The sequence below is a fragment of the Cervus elaphus genome, chromosome 1 (genome assembly GCF_910594005.1).
Source record: "Cervus elaphus chromosome 1, mCerEla1.1, whole genome shotgun sequence".
Lineage (NCBI taxonomy): Eukaryota > Metazoa > Chordata > Mammalia > Artiodactyla > Cervidae > Cervus > Cervus elaphus.
The window spans coordinates 55,605,938-55,624,961 of record NC_057815.1 but is presented as its reverse complement, the minus strand read 5'-3'; the positions used below and the strand labels follow the sequence as shown (position 1 = coordinate 55,624,961).

The 19,024-nt window shown below is 37.6% G+C and overlaps 2 protein-coding genes across 4 annotated transcripts in view; both read right to left on the bottom strand.

Moving 5' to 3' along the window:
• The window catches only part of SBF2 (SET binding factor 2), a 494,424-nt gene that overhangs the window by 383,030 nt on the left and 92,370 nt on the right, over window positions 1-19,024 (bottom strand). For all 3 annotated transcript variants that reach the window (XM_043903289.1, XM_043903298.1, XM_043903284.1), the window contains one exon: window positions 10,566-10,651. In XM_043903289.1, the coding sequence (XP_043759224.1) occupies window positions 10,566-10,651 (86 nt within the window). The remainder of the gene's footprint in view (window positions 1-10,565; window positions 10,652-19,024) is intronic.
• LOC122694491 (proteasome subunit alpha type-6-like) lies at window positions 8,177-10,462 on the bottom strand. The gene has a single exon (XM_043903311.1). It carries the CDS (start codon window positions 9,121-9,123, stop codon window positions 8,455-8,457), a length of 669 nt encoding a protein of 222 aa, XP_043759246.1. The 5' UTR covers window positions 9,124-10,462; the 3' UTR covers window positions 8,177-8,454.

The following is a 19,024-nucleotide window of genomic DNA, read 5'->3' as shown; positions in this document are numbered from 1 at the left end:
TTTTTAACAGTTGCACTATATTCTGATGAATGACTGTAGCACTACTAATTCAATCAGTCACCTACTGACAGACATTTAGGTAGTTTCCAATTTTTGCCATGAATAACTTTACACATGTATATGCATATGTATAAGCAACCAAAAAATCAATTTGTTCAGGATACTGCTACTGCTAAGTCACTTCAGTCGTGTCCGACTCTGTGCGACCCCATCCCTGGGATTCTCCAGGCAAGAACACTGGAGTGGGTTGCCATTTCCTTCTCCAATGCATAAAAGTGAAACGTGAAAGTGAAGTCACTCAGGCATGTCCAACTCTTCGCGACCCCATGGACTGCAGCCTACCAGGCTCCTCCATCCATGGGATTTTCCAGGCAAGAGTACTGGAGTGGGGTGCCATTGCCTTCTCCGTTGTTCAGGATAGATTCAGTTTATGCAAGTTTTCCAACTCACTACCTTTCACTCTCAAAGTATTCTGGTTTGAATAATACATATGACTTATCCAAGTGTCAGTTCCACCATAGCACAAACTGCTACAAGTGAAATTAGGCAAGAACTATCTTTGATTAAACCTTCCAGGCTATTTGTTACCAGAACTCACACAACATTAGAAGCCTGGTATTAAAAAGAGATACCAAACTGGCTGAGCTCTGTCTGAGACATGTAGGCAACACACTTAGATTATAGGAATTGCAGAAAACAGCAATCAAAGGCATGACTAGAATTCAAGTATAACAGACTGACAGAATAGTGATGCCATCACTTCCAAGAGAAAACAAGATACCAAAAAAAAGAAAACTGAATATTACAGCAAGTCTGTAGTAAGGAAGCCACAAAAACAAAATAAAACAAAAATAAGGAAAATGCAAGAGAATTAACTGAAATTAAGAGAAAATTAGCATGATGGAGATGGCTGTATTTTTCCTGATGCCAAATACGTGTGTTTTCCCCAACACCAACTGGGTGGCCAACAATTCAATTATGACACTAACTTCCCAGAGTGAGTACAGATTCCACAGTCAAGGGGTCAGGCCTCAGCCAACAAGACCATCCTCAGCTTCAGATGCCAGCTGCAGAAGGATGTCCAAATTATCCACATTTCTGCCTGCAGACTACAAATTCAGGGGCTCATATGACTGTCCCCCCCCCCCCCCCCAGGTTCAATAATTCCTTAGAACAGCTCACTGAACTCAGGAAAACACTTTATCTACACTAACCAGTTTACTGTAAAGGCTACAACTCAGAAAGAGCCAAATAGAAGAGATCTGTAAGTCAAGGTATGGAGGGAGGGCAAAACACAGAGCCTCCATGCTTTCTCCAAGCACACTGCCTTCCCAGCACAGCAATGTGTTTACTGACTTGGAAGACAACTATGTACCTTCGCTCAGGGGTTTCCATGGGAGTTTCACTGCATAGGCATGACTGTATGTTTCATTAGGTAGCTCACTGGCCACTGATGACTGAACTCCATCTCCAGCTCCTCTTCCTCCCCAGCGCGCCTGAAATTTCCAATGCTCTAATCACATGGTTGGTTACTCTGGCACCCCAGCCCCCTTCCTGAAGCTATCTGGGGTTCCTGAAACCCATAAGCCATCTTATTAGCATACAAAAGACAGTAAATTCCACAGATTTCAGGCACTTTATGTCAGGAACTTAGCCAAAGTATTTTTTATTCTACCACAAAGACTGAATTAGTGATATCAAAAAATAAAGTTGTCAAAGAGAATTAGAATAAGGGAAAGATCTCTGAATTACAACAAGAACACTGTGGCAGAGGAAAGGCAGTTGTTTACTAAATCTGTTTCCCTTTTCTCCTAGGCACACATCTAGGCTTTATTTGCCAAACTCCCCTTACAGTTAACTATGATTAAATGACTGATTTCTGATGAATGGAAGAGAAGCGATATATACAGCCTTCGAGGCTTCCCCAGTGGCTTAGTGGTAAAAAATCCTCCTGAATGCAAGTGATGCAGGTTTGATCCCCGGGTCAGGAAGATCCCCTGAAGGAGGGAGCAGTAACTCACTTCAGTCTTCTTGCCTGGAGAATCCCATGGACAGAGGAGGGCTACAGTCCACAGGGTCACAAAAAGTTGAACATGACTGAAGCGACTGAGCAAACACGCATACAGCCTCCCTCCCAGACCTTCCCCATAAAATCCACCTTTACTATCCTCCGTGTTTTCTCTTACTACTCTGCCAACTGAATGGTGATGCTCAAGATGACACTTTTAAGATACCAAACCAAACTCTTGTCTACCCTACTGCCAATCAAGTATGTGATCATGCGAGTATGAAGAAAAAAAGCTTATCTCATTCTAGCTCCTAAGACTTCAAGGTTTACCTATTATAACATCAAGCATTACCTTAATGAATTCAGACAATATTAACAAACTTCAACTTTGCAATTTTGAAATGGAGAGGACATAACTATACTTCAGAATAAGCCCGTGAGTTGGGTGTAAGAGATGAGAGTGGATAGCAAGAAATCAGATTATAGTTTATTAACATATTAATAGACTACTTGATAATAGTCTTATAGGAAAAGTAATACTATCACAAAGGTAAATTAACTCTGCTTAAGGTTTTAAAGTTCAGATTCCATATTCCTTCCATAGTACCACATTTCTTACAGAAATGGAGATGGCAAATGAAGAAGAATCATTTGAAACATTTCATAATAAAGAAGAAATATGATAATAGCTAAAGAGATATGGTCAGGAAAAGGCTTTTTTAAGTTAATACTTGGGATCAATGAAAAATGAAGACCAGAATGAGGAACTGGAAGTTAAAAAGTACAGAACAACCCATAGTGGTGATATGACAATTACATAAGAGACGAACAGCAGGACTCTGTGTGGTAATGGAGCCAGGCTGTTTGCAAACAACATAAATCTGTAATAGGTTAGGCTTGTGTACTATAGTTCTACATCTTCCTCAGAAAGTTCTCTATGGCATCAAAGCTTTAGGTATAACAGAACCCCAGCATGGCAATAAAACTTTTCCTGAGGTGGTTCTGAGATCAGACCAAGGAGACTGGGTAGATGAAAGATTCTCTAGCACAACAGAGACTACTAATCCTCAGTGTCAGTCACAAAGTCATGTCCAACTCTTTGCGACCGCCAAGCTCCTCTGTCCATGGGATTTCCCGGGCAAGCACACTGCAGCGGGGTTGCCATTTCCTTTTCTACCGGATCTTCCTGGACCCAGGGATCAAACTCGTGTCTCCTGCATTGCAGACAGATTCTTTGCCAACTGAACTACCATAGGTATCTTCTATAATTATATATTTTAATTTTTAGCTGTCTTTTTGTATTTGTCAAATCTCTCTGGCTGGGAAAGTATTCTGCTTTCTTTACTCTAAATAATTACTTATACATCTCATTTTTTTATACTCACATACAGGACGACATTTTCACCTATTATATTTAATCCTCTTATATGAAGGACCCATAACTCCAGCCTTTTAAAATACTTGTGAAAACTGATTCTGTCATCCAATATGTTCATTACTTTTCTCATTCTCCTTTCACGCATATTCCTCTACAAAGAGGGGAGAAATTCTCTTTCATCTTTTCTACACTCAGTCCCCTGACCAAACATACTTATATCTAGGTCAGATGGACAGCCACAAGCCCATTTGCAGTATTCAATGCATTCTAAACAGCTTAAAGAATTAAAATATTACATGACACTTATACTTATTTCTCTGCCTTCAAATAACATCCCATACCAAGACTACTACTCCTAAATTACAACTACAGAATGTTGAATACAAAGTATTTTTCATCTCTTCTCCCTAATCTATACTTAAAACTATAGAAAACTGGATTCATACTGGTAGTCAAATCACTAGTTTATAACTTAAACAATTGAACTAATATCTTAAGAACCTCAAGTTTAGAAATTCTAACGAAACATTTAATCCTCTTTTACTCAAGCCACAGCATTTTTTAATCACAGTACTTTAGTCTTCTAAAAAACAAATCAGAAAGATTTACAAGTGCCTCAGTATAGGCATTCCCTAGTGAAGATTGTGACACATTTTTTGAATATGAATATAAAAAAAAATTCACTTCTGAGACAGGGCATCTTTAAAAAGAGCTGGTGCCTAAAACAATACTATTTGTTGATGCCCAAAATGAAGCCAATACAAACAGTGCTTCCCATAATCAGAAATAGATTGTTAGCCATAGAATGCCTCTGCAAAACAATTCTTAAATTTTCTTTGAAATAGTCGCTAAAATTGACTGAAACTTTATTTATATGACTGTCTGTGGTTTCCATGTATGCCTAAAAGGTACGAGAAAAAGATAAAAATATCCTAGAATTGGGAAAGCAGTCATTATGTTTGGTTTAGCTTATTTTCATATTTTTATTTTTAAAAACCATCCAAATTAAAGTTCAGCACGTCTCAATAGAAGAAAAGAAAGAGAAGGCAATTTTTTACACAAAAGCTTTAGAAAGACTAAATTCAGCATCCTCTGAATTAAATTTGGGATTTGACTTATTAGTGAATGAATGTCTAAAATCCTTTACCTCAAGTCATAAAGTTTAGTCTTCAGGCTGAACACAATTGCCTTTTAATTAGAATTTGAATACATGAAATACCTGCTGTGTGGGCAGGAAAGATGACAACAGAAAATAATTTCAATATAATACTATGTTCTGAACCCAGGTTTATCCTCAAATAAAATAAATAAATGAATCTGGCTACTAATAACACAGCATTGTTTTAGCACAGCATTCTGTTAAGATTTCTGAACCTCAGTTCTACCAAATTATAGAATCCTGTTTTCAGATCCTGCATTTAAATGCTAACCATAGCTTAAAGTATCACTCTCAGAACATTCTCAAAAATCTGCCTGAGACTGAGAGTTAAAAGACCTGGGTTTGAATCCTAGTTCTGCTGCATCTCAGCTGTTAGACCTTAACGAAACTGTTTAAACTTCCTAATCCTCAATATACCTACCTGTAAATGAGATATATTAATACTATCTCTAATCATCTAATTTGTCAATTCATCATATTCTGTCAATCATATACAACTGTTAGATATTACCATTAACTTTACATGCTAAAGAGTTGCTCCACTATCACCATCTTGGAGGGGCTAAGATTTTGTGTAAATGATCAGAAAAGAGTTACTACAACCCTGGAATCAACAAACCACTTAGAAACTGAACCAGAAAAAAAGAAAAAGAAACAAACTGAACCAGACCATCTTCAATTACACTAAAATTTTATTAGGTCTATCTCTGGTCTTAAAGCTGCAGGAGTTGCTCTAGATTACACATTGTATCACAGTTTTCAAGTTATTGCTGTTAATATGCAGAATAGTTGCACATTTCTGACATATAAGGTATAGTGTGTGTGTGTGCTCAGTCACTAAGTTGTGTCCAACTTTTTGTGACCCCCATGGACAGCCATAAATAGTAAGACAACAAAAATGTAACAGTTAACAATTTTGTGTGTTTTAAAATGGGTTTGATAGATAATATAAACAAATTTATCCTGTACCTGACAAAGCACAATAGACATTAGGAAATGGGAATTGCTATCAATTATGAAAATATTTAAAAGAAAGAGAAAGTTCCCAATGTAATCCAGCAAGATAAATAATCTTTCAATATTAATCTAGTCCCAAACATTCTGAAATGCTTCATGAAGAATCACCCAACATATTCATCTAGGAAAATCTTAGGTGAGGAAAAGTTATGCTACTTCTTAACATCTCAGTTTCACCAATCCAGTAAGATTCTACTTGTTACTGGAGAGACCCTGACAGCACCCGAACACGGGACTGTCTTTCCCACAAAGAAAAAATATCCATTTACTTAGTAATAAAGTCAACACATTAGACCTGATAGACAGAGTGCCTGAAGAACTATGGATGGAAGTTCATAACACTGTACAGGAGGTTGGGATCAAGACCATCCCCAAGAAAAAGAAATGCAAAAAGGCAAAATGGTTGTCACAAATAGCTGTGAAAAGAAGAGAAGCCAAAGGCAAAGGAGAAAAGGAAAGGTATACCCATTTAAATGCAGAGTTCCAAAGAGTAGCAAAGAGAGATAAGAAAGCGTTCCTCAGTAATCAGTGCAAAGAAATAGAGGAAAACAATAGAATGGGAAAGACTAGAAACTCTTCAAGAAAAGCAGAGATTCAAGGGAACATTTCATGAAAAGATGGGCACAATGAAAGACAGAAATGGTATGGACCAAGCTTGCTCCTTGGAAGAAAAGTTATGACCAACCTAGACAGCATATTAAAAAGCAGAGACATTACTTTGCCAACGGAGGTCCGTCTAGTCAAAGCTATGATTTTTCCAGTAGTCATGTATGGATGTGAGAGTTGGACCATAAAGAAAGCTGAGCACTGAAGAATTGATGCTTCTGAACTGTGATGTTGGAGAAAACTCTTGAGTGCCCCTTAGACTGCAAGGAGATCCAACCAGTTCATCCTAAAGGAAATCAGTCCTGAATATTCATTAGAAGGACTGATGCTAAAGCTGAAACTACAATATCTTGACCCGTTGACATGAAGAACTGACTCATTCATTGATGTTGGGAAAGATTGAAGGCAGGAAGAGAAGGGGACAACGGAGGATGAGATGGTTGGATGGCATCACTGACTCAATGGACATGAGTTTGAGTAAACTCCAGGAGTTGATGATGGACAGGGAGACCTGGCCTGTTGCAGCCCACGGGGTTGCAAAGAGTCAGACACAACTGAGTGATTGAACTCAACTCAACTGAAAATCAACATGTCTCTCCATCACTACTAGAGAGACATCAGAGGCATCACGGTATCTATGCCTTAACTTTTGAAATACAAAAAGTATTCCTTCTCAGTCATAGCTAAATAAACTACAGTCAAATCATGATCTCTCTCTAACCCAATAACGTCTGTTGTCCTTGAAATTTATGAAGGTGGTTCACTGTTCATATTGTCAAACTGATGTAATTTATATCCATCCGCACATTTATGTGAGGAGAGGTAGGAACACACAAAAGTTCTAAAAGACCTCGAGTACCAAAATGTTCCCCTTTCAATCATTACTAAAACGGACAGTGAAACAGTTTAAAAGCTTTAATAGTACAAATGCCAGTTATCCACACAAAGACCAATTACTAGTCTTTGCAGAGATGTGGAAGAGAAGAAAAAGGAATACAAGGGGGCTCTTTAGAAACCTACTTTTCTCCTCCATGTGGTAACGTTTACCTTACCCAGAATACTTCATTTCTGACACTCTCAGTCAACCAATGTGTGGGATTTTTTTCCCCAAAACAAGCAATTATCACAACATCTGCTGGGTGTCCTACAATTTAACTGATTGATTAAGGTTGAGGGCTCAATCCCATGAGACCAACACCCCTCCCCCCGCAACCTGAGATGCCAACTGCAAGTAGGTCCCCAGGTTACCTACAACTTCTGTATGACTTGGCTACAAATCAGAGGTTCCCATGACTTCAATCTCTTTGGATTCAATTAATTTGCTCAAGTGGCTCACTTAAAAAACATTTTACTTACAATCAGTTTATTAAAGAATATGATAAGGAATACAGATGAACAACAGATGAAGAGATACACAGAGGGAAGCCTGGGAAGGTCCCAAGCACAGGAGCTTCTCTCTCTGTGCAGCTGGGGTGCATCACTCTCCCAGTAGGTGGATGTTTGAACAACCTGGAAGTTCTCTGAATCCCATACTTTTGAGATTTTTATGGTGGCTTCATCATGTAGGCATGATCAGTCATTAACTAAACTGTCAGAGAATAGCAGATAAAGGCTGAAAGTTCCAAGCTTCTAATCATGACTTGGTCCTTCTCTTCATCCAGGAATCATCCAGGAGTCCCCCAAGAGTCACCCCATCAGAACAAAACACTCCTCCCACCCAGGAAGTTACAAAGGTTTCAGGAACCCTGTGGCAGGAACCAGGGTCAAAGACCAAATACTAGAACAAAAGATGTCTCTAGTATTTTTTGACTTAGGAAATTACAAGGGTTTCAGAAGCTCTGTGCCAGGAACTAGCAGCAGAGACCACTTCGTTGTTCAGTTGCTCAGTCATGTCCAACTCTTTGCAACCTCATGGACTGCAGTACACCAGGCTTCCTTGTCCTCCACTATCTCTTGGAGTTTGCTCACTCACATCCATTGAGTCGGTGATGCCATCCAACCATCTCATCCGCTGTCGTCCCCTTCTCCTCATGTGCTCAATCTTTCCCAGCATCAGGGACTTTTCCAATGTATTGTCTATTACCTCACAGATTCTCATACTCTCCCCCCCCTTTTTTTTAATTTCCCAAAAGCACTGGTTTTATTTATACAGAGTCCTAACCATTTCAGTGGCAGCAAGAGTGGGAGAAGTTCCTTTTTCAACCAAGGGGCCCCCAAAATGTTGGTCTGTTGTTACCAAACACACAGGCAAGTGGTGTCACGGATTTGGTAAACTAACTACAGTGTCTAGTCTCTCTCTGCTAGAGCAACAAGGTGAGTGTCAATCTCTGCTTCTGTAAGAATCCTGAATTTAGGATTTTCAACTGTAACTACTCCAACTTCTATTTCTGAAGGTTTGAAATCAATTGATAGAACAGTAGACAGGCATGTAATCGCAGTTTCCACTGTCTGTTCAAAGGTCCAATCAAATTTCTTCTTTACTTTTTTTTCAAGGAAGCTGGTTGACTCAGTTTGTTTAACTCCTGCAGCAGTTGCTTTAAACCCAGAATAGTAACCTGCAGGATCACACTTGTACACCTGAGGGCCTGGTTCTTCATCTATACCAATTAAAATCATACAACAACCAAGAGGCCTCATTTCAGCATTCTGTGTGTAGACCTGAGAAATATCAGCAATTCTTTTACACAGCATGTCCACGGGAATTTCGTAACCATACTTGTATTTCCAATTAGCTGCCTCACAGCGTGCCCTCTGTACCTGGGATCTACTGTCAGCTGTCATTCCTGTCATCACACAGCCAATGTTTTCAGTTATCTTGAATAAGTGAGTCACTGTGCTGGAAGCCAGTAATTTGTCAGGTACTTTCTTCTGTGTGACAATTACTGCACAGTCTTTCCCTCTGACAGCTACTGATGTAAGGCCACCCCAGTTAATAGTCTTAAAAGCATATTCCATCCCTCGGGAGAAAAAATGGTAATGCGTCAGTCAAAACCAGCGCTGGAAGCCCAGGACATGGTGCACCACTATTCCAGGCACAATCTCGGGCCTCCTAGCTCCTGCACCAGGCGTAGAAGCCCCTCTGTTCCCCCCTTTTAATGCCTAAACTCAAGATTTACCCCCTCTGTGGATCTATAGAACTCACAGCCTTCTTTACACAGCTGGGTTTAACAATCAAAATTAAGCATTTAGCAATGTATCTTCTATCCTCAGGGAGGCAGAAATGGACAGTCATTTGCTAGGATAAGAAAAATCATAATTTTCAACATCAGTTTTATTACTAATAAATATTTCTGATACAGGCTAATAAAAGACTAAACTGTTCTTCCTCTGAGGTAGGATCTGCAATATATCAAACACAGAGCACCAATGACAACAATAATAACATTAACAAGCTACCTTATTTACTGAGAACTTTATGGAAGACACTGTTCTAAGCACTTTATTTGTATTTTTCTCATTTTATTTTTACATAACCCTATGAGATTAGTATTATCAGTGTCCTCATTTTATAGATGAAGACTCTTGTTGCTCAAGAAATTAAGTAACTTGCTAGAAATCACACCATTCAGCTGGGATTTTCAACCCAAGCAGTCTTCTCTTCATTGTCATATTACACCAGATGTTCACTCAAAACAACTGCTTTGATGAATACTGCTTGTGTGTGTAAATATACATACAATATAGATGAACACACACACATATACACAAACACATGTATACACACTCTCTGAACTTTATAGTCATATTGCAAAAATAGTTTAGTGACAATCGTTTCAGTCTCTGATTTTGCCACCACAGATCCACCACCAGAGAGAATGAGTTAGTCATATAAATTATGCTCAACCATAAATTGCTTTAAAATGGTTGACAAAAATAAGGCAGTTAACTGCACTATTACAAAACAACATACAAATCCTGTAACTAAAAAGAGAGAATTCAGATTTTGACTTCAAGACCAAATCAAACCATGACTGATCTCTATTAAAACAACCTTTAGTTTTGTTTATCTATGTTTTTATTTAGTTTTCACTAAAACAACAACCTTGAAATTTTCAGGAAAAAAAATACAATAAATATTTGATTAGTGACACACACTATCACTGAAGATACTAGGCTAAGATTTGATTATAAGAATCAGAGGAATTTTTCAGCTTCCAGGCACATAAAGATCATCTATTTCATCTTTAATATTAAAGAGAAATTTAAATGGGAAGAACAGCAAAACAGGTATTCCAGAACCAATGTAAGTCAAAGGTTTCTGTACTGGGGAGATTATTTTTAATAATGTGTTAGAGTTAAATCACCAAATAATTTAAAAGTAACTGCAACATAAATATAACCATAAATAAAACAAGAAAAGTATATTATAAAAGTACAGTAATACAACATCAACTTACCAATTCAATTCCCTGTGGAAAAGGTGTATCATCCCAGTCCTTCTGTGGAAATCTCTGGATTATTTTCCCCAGACCTGCTCCTGACCCTATTAATAAAATCAAAGTGCATTAAGTTACAGGTACTTAAAAATCTGAATACTCATTTTATTAATACTTATTTCTAAATGAATACTTGTTGAATAAATTTGCATACTGATTAAACATTTTCACATTTTAAAGTGTATAAAACTATCTTCTAAACACAATACTGAAATGATAGGTAATTCCCATCCTACAGACTCTCAGAAGAGTGACACAAAAATACTAGGAAAAACAGGCATGTGAAATCAAGTCTCCACATCATGGGAGTAACTACCCTTTATTTCCAATAAGGAAAGCCATCTTCTGCTCAGAATCTCAAGTTGAAATTTAAAAGCTTTACCATACAGACAAAGTGATCTTAAATGACAAATGAAATGGCACTCTTAGCACTAAGCTTCAGTTATGGATTATAAGCACTGTGCAGGGTTAAAGAAAGCTTTTTCAGAGTGTCCTGGAAATTGGACAATTGTCTAAACAGGGTTTCTCCACATCAGCACTACCAACATTCTGGGCCAGATAATACCTTGTTGGGTTTGAAGGCAGTGGGAAGAGAGCTCTCCTGTGCATTATAGAACATTATAGTATGTTTAGCAACATCCTTAGCTTTAACCCACTATAAGTTAATAACACCTCATCTAATACCACTAAGTTGTTACAACCAAAAATGTCTCCAAATCACTGCCAAATATGCTCAGGGTTGGGGAGAGGGCAAAAATGCCCCTGGTTGAAAACCACTTATCTATATCATTCAGTTCAGTTCAGTTGCTCAGTCGTGTCTGACTCTTTGTGACCTTGGGACAGCAGCACGCCAGGCTTCCCTGTCGATCACCATGAGCTTGATCAAACTCATGTCCATTGAGTCAGGGATGCCATCCAACCATCTCATCATCTGTTGTCCCTTTCTCCTCCCACCTTCAATCTTTCCCAGCATCAGGGTCATTTCAAATGAGTCAGTTCTTCACATCAGGTGGCCAAAGGATTGGAGTTTCGGCTTCAACATCAGTCCTTCCAATGAACACCCAGGACTGATCTCCTTTAGGATGGACTGGCTGGATCACCTTGCAGTCCAAGGGACGCTCAAGAGTCTTCTCCAACACCACAGTTCAAAAGCATCAATTCTTCAGCACTCAGCTTTCTTCATTGTCCAATTCTCAGATCCATACGTGACTACTGAAAAAACCATAGCTTTGACTAAACAGAACTTTGTTGGCAAAGTAATGTCTCTGCTTTTTAATATGCTGTCTAGGTTGGTCATAACTTTTCTTCCAAGGAGCAAGCATCTTTTAATTTCATTGCTGCAGTCACCATCTGCAGTGATTTTGGAGCCCCCCAAAATAAAGTCTGTCACTGTTTCCATTGTTTCCCCATCTATTTGCCATGAAGTGATGGGACCAGATGCCATGATGTTAGTTTTCTGAATGTTGAGTTTTAAGTCAACTTTCTCACTGTCTTTCATTTTCATCAAGAGGCTCTTTAGTTCTTCACTTTCTGCCATAAGGGTGGTATCATCTGTGTATCTGAGGTTATTAATATTTCTCCCAGCAATCTTGATTCCAGCTTGTGCTTCATCCAGCCCGGCATTTTGCATGCTATACTCTGCATGTAAGTTAAATAAACAGGGTGGCAATATACAACCTTGACGTATTCCTTTCCCTATTTGAAACCAGACTGTTGTTCCATGTCCAATTCTAACTGTTGCTTCTTGATCTGCATACAGATTTCTCAGGAGGCAAGTCAGGTGGCCTGGTATTGCCATCTCTTTAAGGATTTTTCCACAGTTTGTTGTGATCTATGTAGTCAAAGGCTTTGGTGTAGTCAATAAAGCAGAAGTAGACGTTTTTCTGGAACTCTCTTGCTTTTTCAATGATCCAACAGATGTTGGCAATTGATCTCTGGTTCCTCTGCCTTTTCTCAATCCAGCTTGAACATCTGGAAGTTCACGGTTCACATACTGTTGAAGCCTGACTTGGAGAACTTTGAGCAGTACTTTGCTAGTATGTGAGATGGGTACAATTGTGTGGTAGTTTGTACATTCTTTGGCGTTGCCTTTCTTTGGGATGGGAATGAAACTGACCTTTTCCAGTCCTGTGGCCACTGCTGAGTTTTCCAAATCTGCTGCCATAATGAGTGCGGCACTTTCACAGCATCATCTTTTGGGATTTGAAATAGCTCAACTGGAATTCCATCACCTCCATTAGCTTTGTTTGCAGTGATGCTTCCTAAGGTCCACTTGACTTTGCATTCCAGGATGTCTGGCTCTAGATGAGTGATCACACCATCATGATTATCTGGGTCATGAAGATCTTTTTTGTATAGTTCTTCTGTATATTCTCGCCATCTCTTCTTATAGGTCCATACCATTTCTGTCTTTTATTGTGCCCATCTTTGCATGAAATGTTCCCTTGGTACCACTAATTTTCTTAAAGAGACTTCTAATCTTTTCCATTCTGTTGTTTTCTTCTATTTCTTTGCACTGATCACTGAGGAACGCTTTCTAATCTCTCCTTGCTATTTTTTGGAACTCTGCATTCAAACAGTTCCTTTTCTCCTTTGCCTTTGGCTTCTCTTACTTTCTCAGTTATTTGTAAGGCCTCCTCAGCCATTTTGCCTTTTTGCATTTCTTTTTCTTGGGGATGGTTTTGATTACTGCTTCCTGTACAATGTCACGAACCTCTGTCCATAGTTCTTCAGGCACTCTGTCAGATCTAATCCCTTGATAGACAGAGTCTATATCATTACTCTGTTACTACTATTACAAAATTACCCTGTGACATTAAAGACCAGATTAATTCAAAATTGAACTTTGGGGATATAACCTGTGAGTAATTTGGGGCTAGAGAGTACATGCTAGGTCTAAATTGCTTTTTGCTGTACTTTTTAAAGAGCTTCCTGCGCTTGCATATTCTACATGTTGTTCCCACTCACTCTGAAGTAAAAGCAACAGCATTCTGATTATTTGTGCATCTAACTTAAGGAAACCTTAACACCCGATGCAATTTTTTAAAAAGAAATCATCCACTATCATCTCTCATCCTCATCCCTGTGAACTGAACTTCCCTTGGGCCCTCACTTAGACTTCAATCACTTGATGACCAAATTCTTACCTTTAAAAGATAAATGGAAAGTTAAATTCATCTTATTGACCAATTCAGAATTGTTTTAAAATTGAGGTCACATTTGAAAAAGGCAAAAATAAAAACATTCTCAGAAATGAACCACTGCTGCAGTATAGCAACTCTTCATATACCAACCATTATAGGTAAACAAAAGATTTCATTAAGAGTAAACTAAAAGTGATTTATTATAGATACTCAGCTTCCAAAATCCACCTCAAGTGTCACCAGTTCTTACTTTCACAGCAAACTTAATTCAACAAATTACTAGATACTGGAGATACACAATGAAAAAGACATGGCCCCTATTTCAAGGAATTAAGAGAACAGAAAACAGAAAAATGAACTGATAATTTCAGTATATCACAGTAAGTACAATGACAGAAGAGGACCTAACATAAAGTAGCAGAGAAATCATGGAAATTTTTATAGAAATGACAGACAGCTGCTTGTTCTTTCAGAACCATCTTTATATGCCCAAGTACCTAGCATAATGAATGCCTGGCACTTAGTTCATACTGAGCTAAATGTTTATTTCAATAGATTTGTTAATACTGATGGAAACTGTTTTAAACTTATATCTCCTCTCACTTTTTAAAAAGTGAAATGAATATTATATATCTCATCATATTTAATCAGGTGTTCCTATATTGCATTCAATTCTGAAAGTCATAACTCATGTACTGCAGGCTCAGGAAATATTTTATAACATTAATTTTTACTAATCATAAAAATAATAAATGTCAGCTTCAGAAAAAATGTTAATATATAACAATATAAAAGAGAAATCATCCATTATCCCACACCCAAAGATAATTACTGCTAATGTTTGGATTTTACCCTAGGCTTTTCTCATACTTGTATTTTTTTCATCAGAATTAAGATAATACTAAACTTAATTTTATATATTGATTTATTATTAATGTTTTCTAACATGCCTTTGACCATTATATATATTTCCTATTTTCTCTCTTATAAATAATGCTATGAAAAGCACCTTTCTATACAAATCTTTATCCTCATCTCACTTTTGCCCAGAAAAAAATCTTAGGTATACAACTAATGGATCAAAGAATATGAAAATTTTAAAGAGTCACACAAAGTCAAAGGGCCCATCAGAAAGATATAATTTTTTACACCCTGTGTATAAGAATGAAACTGGTATTTTCACTTGTTTAGTTAGGGCCAATTTGAGAAGTAAAAAGCTCCTTGTTAGCTTTTAACTTTTTTTTTTTTTTTGAAAGTGAGAATTTTAAATTACTTTATTAAATATTATATTCAATTTAAAGGTTCTGACCATCCATATCAAAGGTCTCTAGGAGCCATATACTTAATTTATTGATTTTATAATGATATGCAGTCTTTCAATAACATGAAAGCTTAGTGTGAAATGCTGATGTAACATTTGTAAGCATACAGAGAAATACGATTCATGAGTGATATAACTTCCTTATACGATGCTATTTGTAAATGGAAATTAGGTTATAAAAAGGCAAAAATAAAAATGGTAACATGGCATTTCACAAATAAAATGTGGAAGGAGCTACAGTAACTTGGTTTTGAATATCAAATATGCAAATTGATGCAACTAACAACTTTTGAGAAACTTAGGAGAATACCCTACAAAAGTAAACGAACATTGTCTGATGCTTCTTTTTGGATCTTAAGAGTTTAAACTGAACTTCTAAATTTATTTTCCAAGTTTATATAATTTACCTAAAACCATTCTTACACGAAGCACTGGTTGTATTTAAGAATGCTGACAAGATGACATTTTATGTTGAGGAGCAAGCCATACTGCAGGAAGACTGTTTAATAAGAGTCAAATGTCCACCTGTGGGCTGATTCTTGTGTCCAGAGGGAAAGTCAACCAGAACGGCCGTGGCAGCAGCTCCGATTTGCACTATTTATTAAATGGGCATGGGGAACTGGGTAGGGAGAGAGATACTTCTCAAAAGAAAGGGGATCACTTCTTAGAAAAGATAGGTGCTAGGCTGACAAATTGTGATTGTTCACTGCATTGCATGCAGCTAAATTGAAAAAAAAAAGGGGGGGTGGTTATTAGTCAAGGCCTTCCTGATTTTCTTTCCAGCCCCTACTCTACCACTGCATCATAAAATCAGGAAATACAATGACCAAATGTGGAGCTCACACATAAAAAGGGGGACTCTTAGCAGGATACTAACACATTTGGAAATAGCTTTCTTTGAAAAAAGAGCAAATGCTAGACAAACCACCCCACACAAATTTAGGAAGGGTGAGGAAACACTGGCGTGATCAGGCACACTTTTCCCTCCTTTATGTGTGGTAATCCACCTTCCCCTGGGTCCTGGTAGGGTAATCCACTTACCCGGCCCACTACAAGGATTATCAAGTGACCTAGGATGATCCAACCATTCACCCTGCCAAAGTGACTGTTCAAGTCTTACCAGATGACTGCAGGAAAGTCAAACAGTATTCTCAGGGGGTGCTAAGTAGTATGCTGTAGGTGTGGAATAGCTAATAGTATGCAGAAGAAATGAAGTCAGTAGGGGTTAATTAACTGAAGAAATGTAATACTTTGCTCTATAGAAACAGGATGCTTGATATTTGTTTATCATATCAACTGACAGAAATCAATCATTTTAGTATCATGTATACGTTTAAAGTATACACATATAAAATATATACTACTTGGCTTAATACAGGCTCTAAACTTTGAGAAATGCTACTCTAATGCATAATTTTCTAAATATTTTGTATGTTTGTCTAAATAACTACATTGGTGGTTATCTATATTAGAGTTGCTTTCTGAAGTCCATCTGCCCATATCACAGTCTATCAAAAATGGCACCAGTTCAATGAAGGGCAGCAGTCATGTTCAGAAGCACACAATCCTCTCTCTCCTCTTACCAACCAGAGAGAAATTATGAAATCATTAATTTGACTAGTACATTTACTTCTACTTGTATATTTCACCTCAACAGAATGGAAACAGTGATTTTGACCTGCTATGTTTACTGATGTATCCCAGGCATTTAGAATAATGACTAGTATAAATTAGATATTTAATAAAATACTTGTTGAGTCAATGAATGGGACTATTAGGTGGACAAGGGCAAGCAACTGGCAAGCAACTTATGACCAGAGTGACCTATAAAAGGTCCCTTAAACAAACCTGGCTCCTCTGCTGGGAAATTCCGAGTAGAAGAAATGAGAGACTCAAGCAGCTAAAAAGACGTATCAAGACTTGTGAGTCAGGCAACCACAGGGGGTCATGTGTAAAGCCAGTTACAGAAGAGCAGAAACCTAGGCCAAGACTTGCCAGTACAGCTGCCAGTACAGCACAGGCTGGCAGTACAGACATAGGAGGCAGCAGAAGTGATGCAAGAGGAAGGCTGGGGAGCTGTCTAAGTTCTACCTCCGGTAAACCGGTAGCACTTGAGCGCCTGTCATCAAACTTCAGAAGTACTATAACAATATTCCTCCCTCTTAGACTAGACTAGACTAGATCTAGGATTCCTTGTCACAAAACAGGCCAAACAATAATATACTGTAAAAGGCATCTATGAATTAGCCTCCTACTAATAAATGGGGGGAAAAAGGCATCTATGATAGATCAAGCCCTTTCTAACTGGTAAAGGGTCTGGAAAATTTTACATAAAAGAAGATTTAGTCAGAAAAGTGTTTTTAAAAGTGCTTAAAAAGTAAGAAGCACATATGAGAACTTTCTCCAAATGTGCAAAGAGCTATTATATGGAAGAAGATAGAGTGGAACAAACTAGAGCCAAAAGCTATAATTCAGAGGAGATATTATTGAATCAATATAAATGAAGAACCTTGTGAGAATGAGAACTATCAAAAATGACAGCATGAACTGCCACAGAAACTACAAGGGCTTTCTTAGTGGCTCAGTGGTAAAGAACCCGTCTGTCAATGCAGCAGATGCAGGCTCAATCAGGAAGATCCCCTAGAGAAGGTAATGGCTACCCACTCCAGTATCATTCCCTGGGAAATCCCAGACAGAGGAGCCTGGTGGGCTACAGTTCATGGCTCACAACATAGTCAGACACGACTGAGCAACTAAGCAACAACAAGAAATGGTGTATCCCCCCCAAAAATCTTAAAAGCAGACATTCTTTCATGGTTTAAAAAGCAATTTATTAAGTCTGTTCTCTATACCTATGAGTTTGTTTCTATTCTACTTATGAGGCAGGACGGGAATAGGGGGTTGACAGGTAAGAACTACGATGTATAAAATGGATAGGCCACAGGATGTTCTATACAGCACAGAAAAATAGTCACTGCTTTGTAGTGATTTTAAATGGAGAGTAACCTATAAAAAATGCTGAGCACTGTACCTGAAACTAAAATGATGCAAGTCAACTATACTTCAATTTCTAAAATGCAATTCGAGTTATCTAAAAGTGCATGATGCATATACATGGTAGCCTCTTCTCACAATGACTTTGTTTTTCACATGATTTTTATACTCAGCAAACTTTATACTCAGTCTACATTTAATACTGCAGACATTCATGAATAATTATGGAAATTAAAGTATGGACTTTCTCACTAACACATTTCAAATATATAAATCAAATAACAGACTAAATTTATTAATATGTGCACGCAAAAGCATTAGTCTCTCGCTCTGTTAATACAGAAGGGCATTTGTCCTTCTCTCTCTGGCATATTCCAGCAGGAGTGATGCTGGGGGGAATAGGGAGATGTTAGTAAGAGTACAAACATTCGACTATAAGATGGGTGAGTTCTGAGGATCTAATGTAAAACATGGTGCATATAGTTGACAACACTATATTGCAAAATTGAAATTTGCTAACAGTAGAACTTGTACTCACCTAAAAAAAAAGACAAATTTGTGAGATAATGGATGAATTAATTAACTAGACGGGGGAATCCTTTCACAGTGCATATGTATATCAAATCACCATGATGTATTCTTTAAATATCTTAAATTTGCTTGTCAATTTTACCTCAATAAATAGTTGGGAAAAAACAGTGAAAAGCCAAAAAGAAAATTAAATGAATGGTACTAACAGAAACCTTTAAATAGTAATTATGATACAAATGAAACAGTAGCCTTTATCACTAACCTTTGAAATAATTTTACAAGTAAATGAATGGATAATGCAGAACAATACATCAGCTAAAATGTCCTCTTACTTTCATCACAGATTACCCAACCCTTGGTTCCTAACTAATCCTCATCTCTTCCAATTAGGACAAGAACAGACTGTACATAGATTTGTCCTTAGACACAAA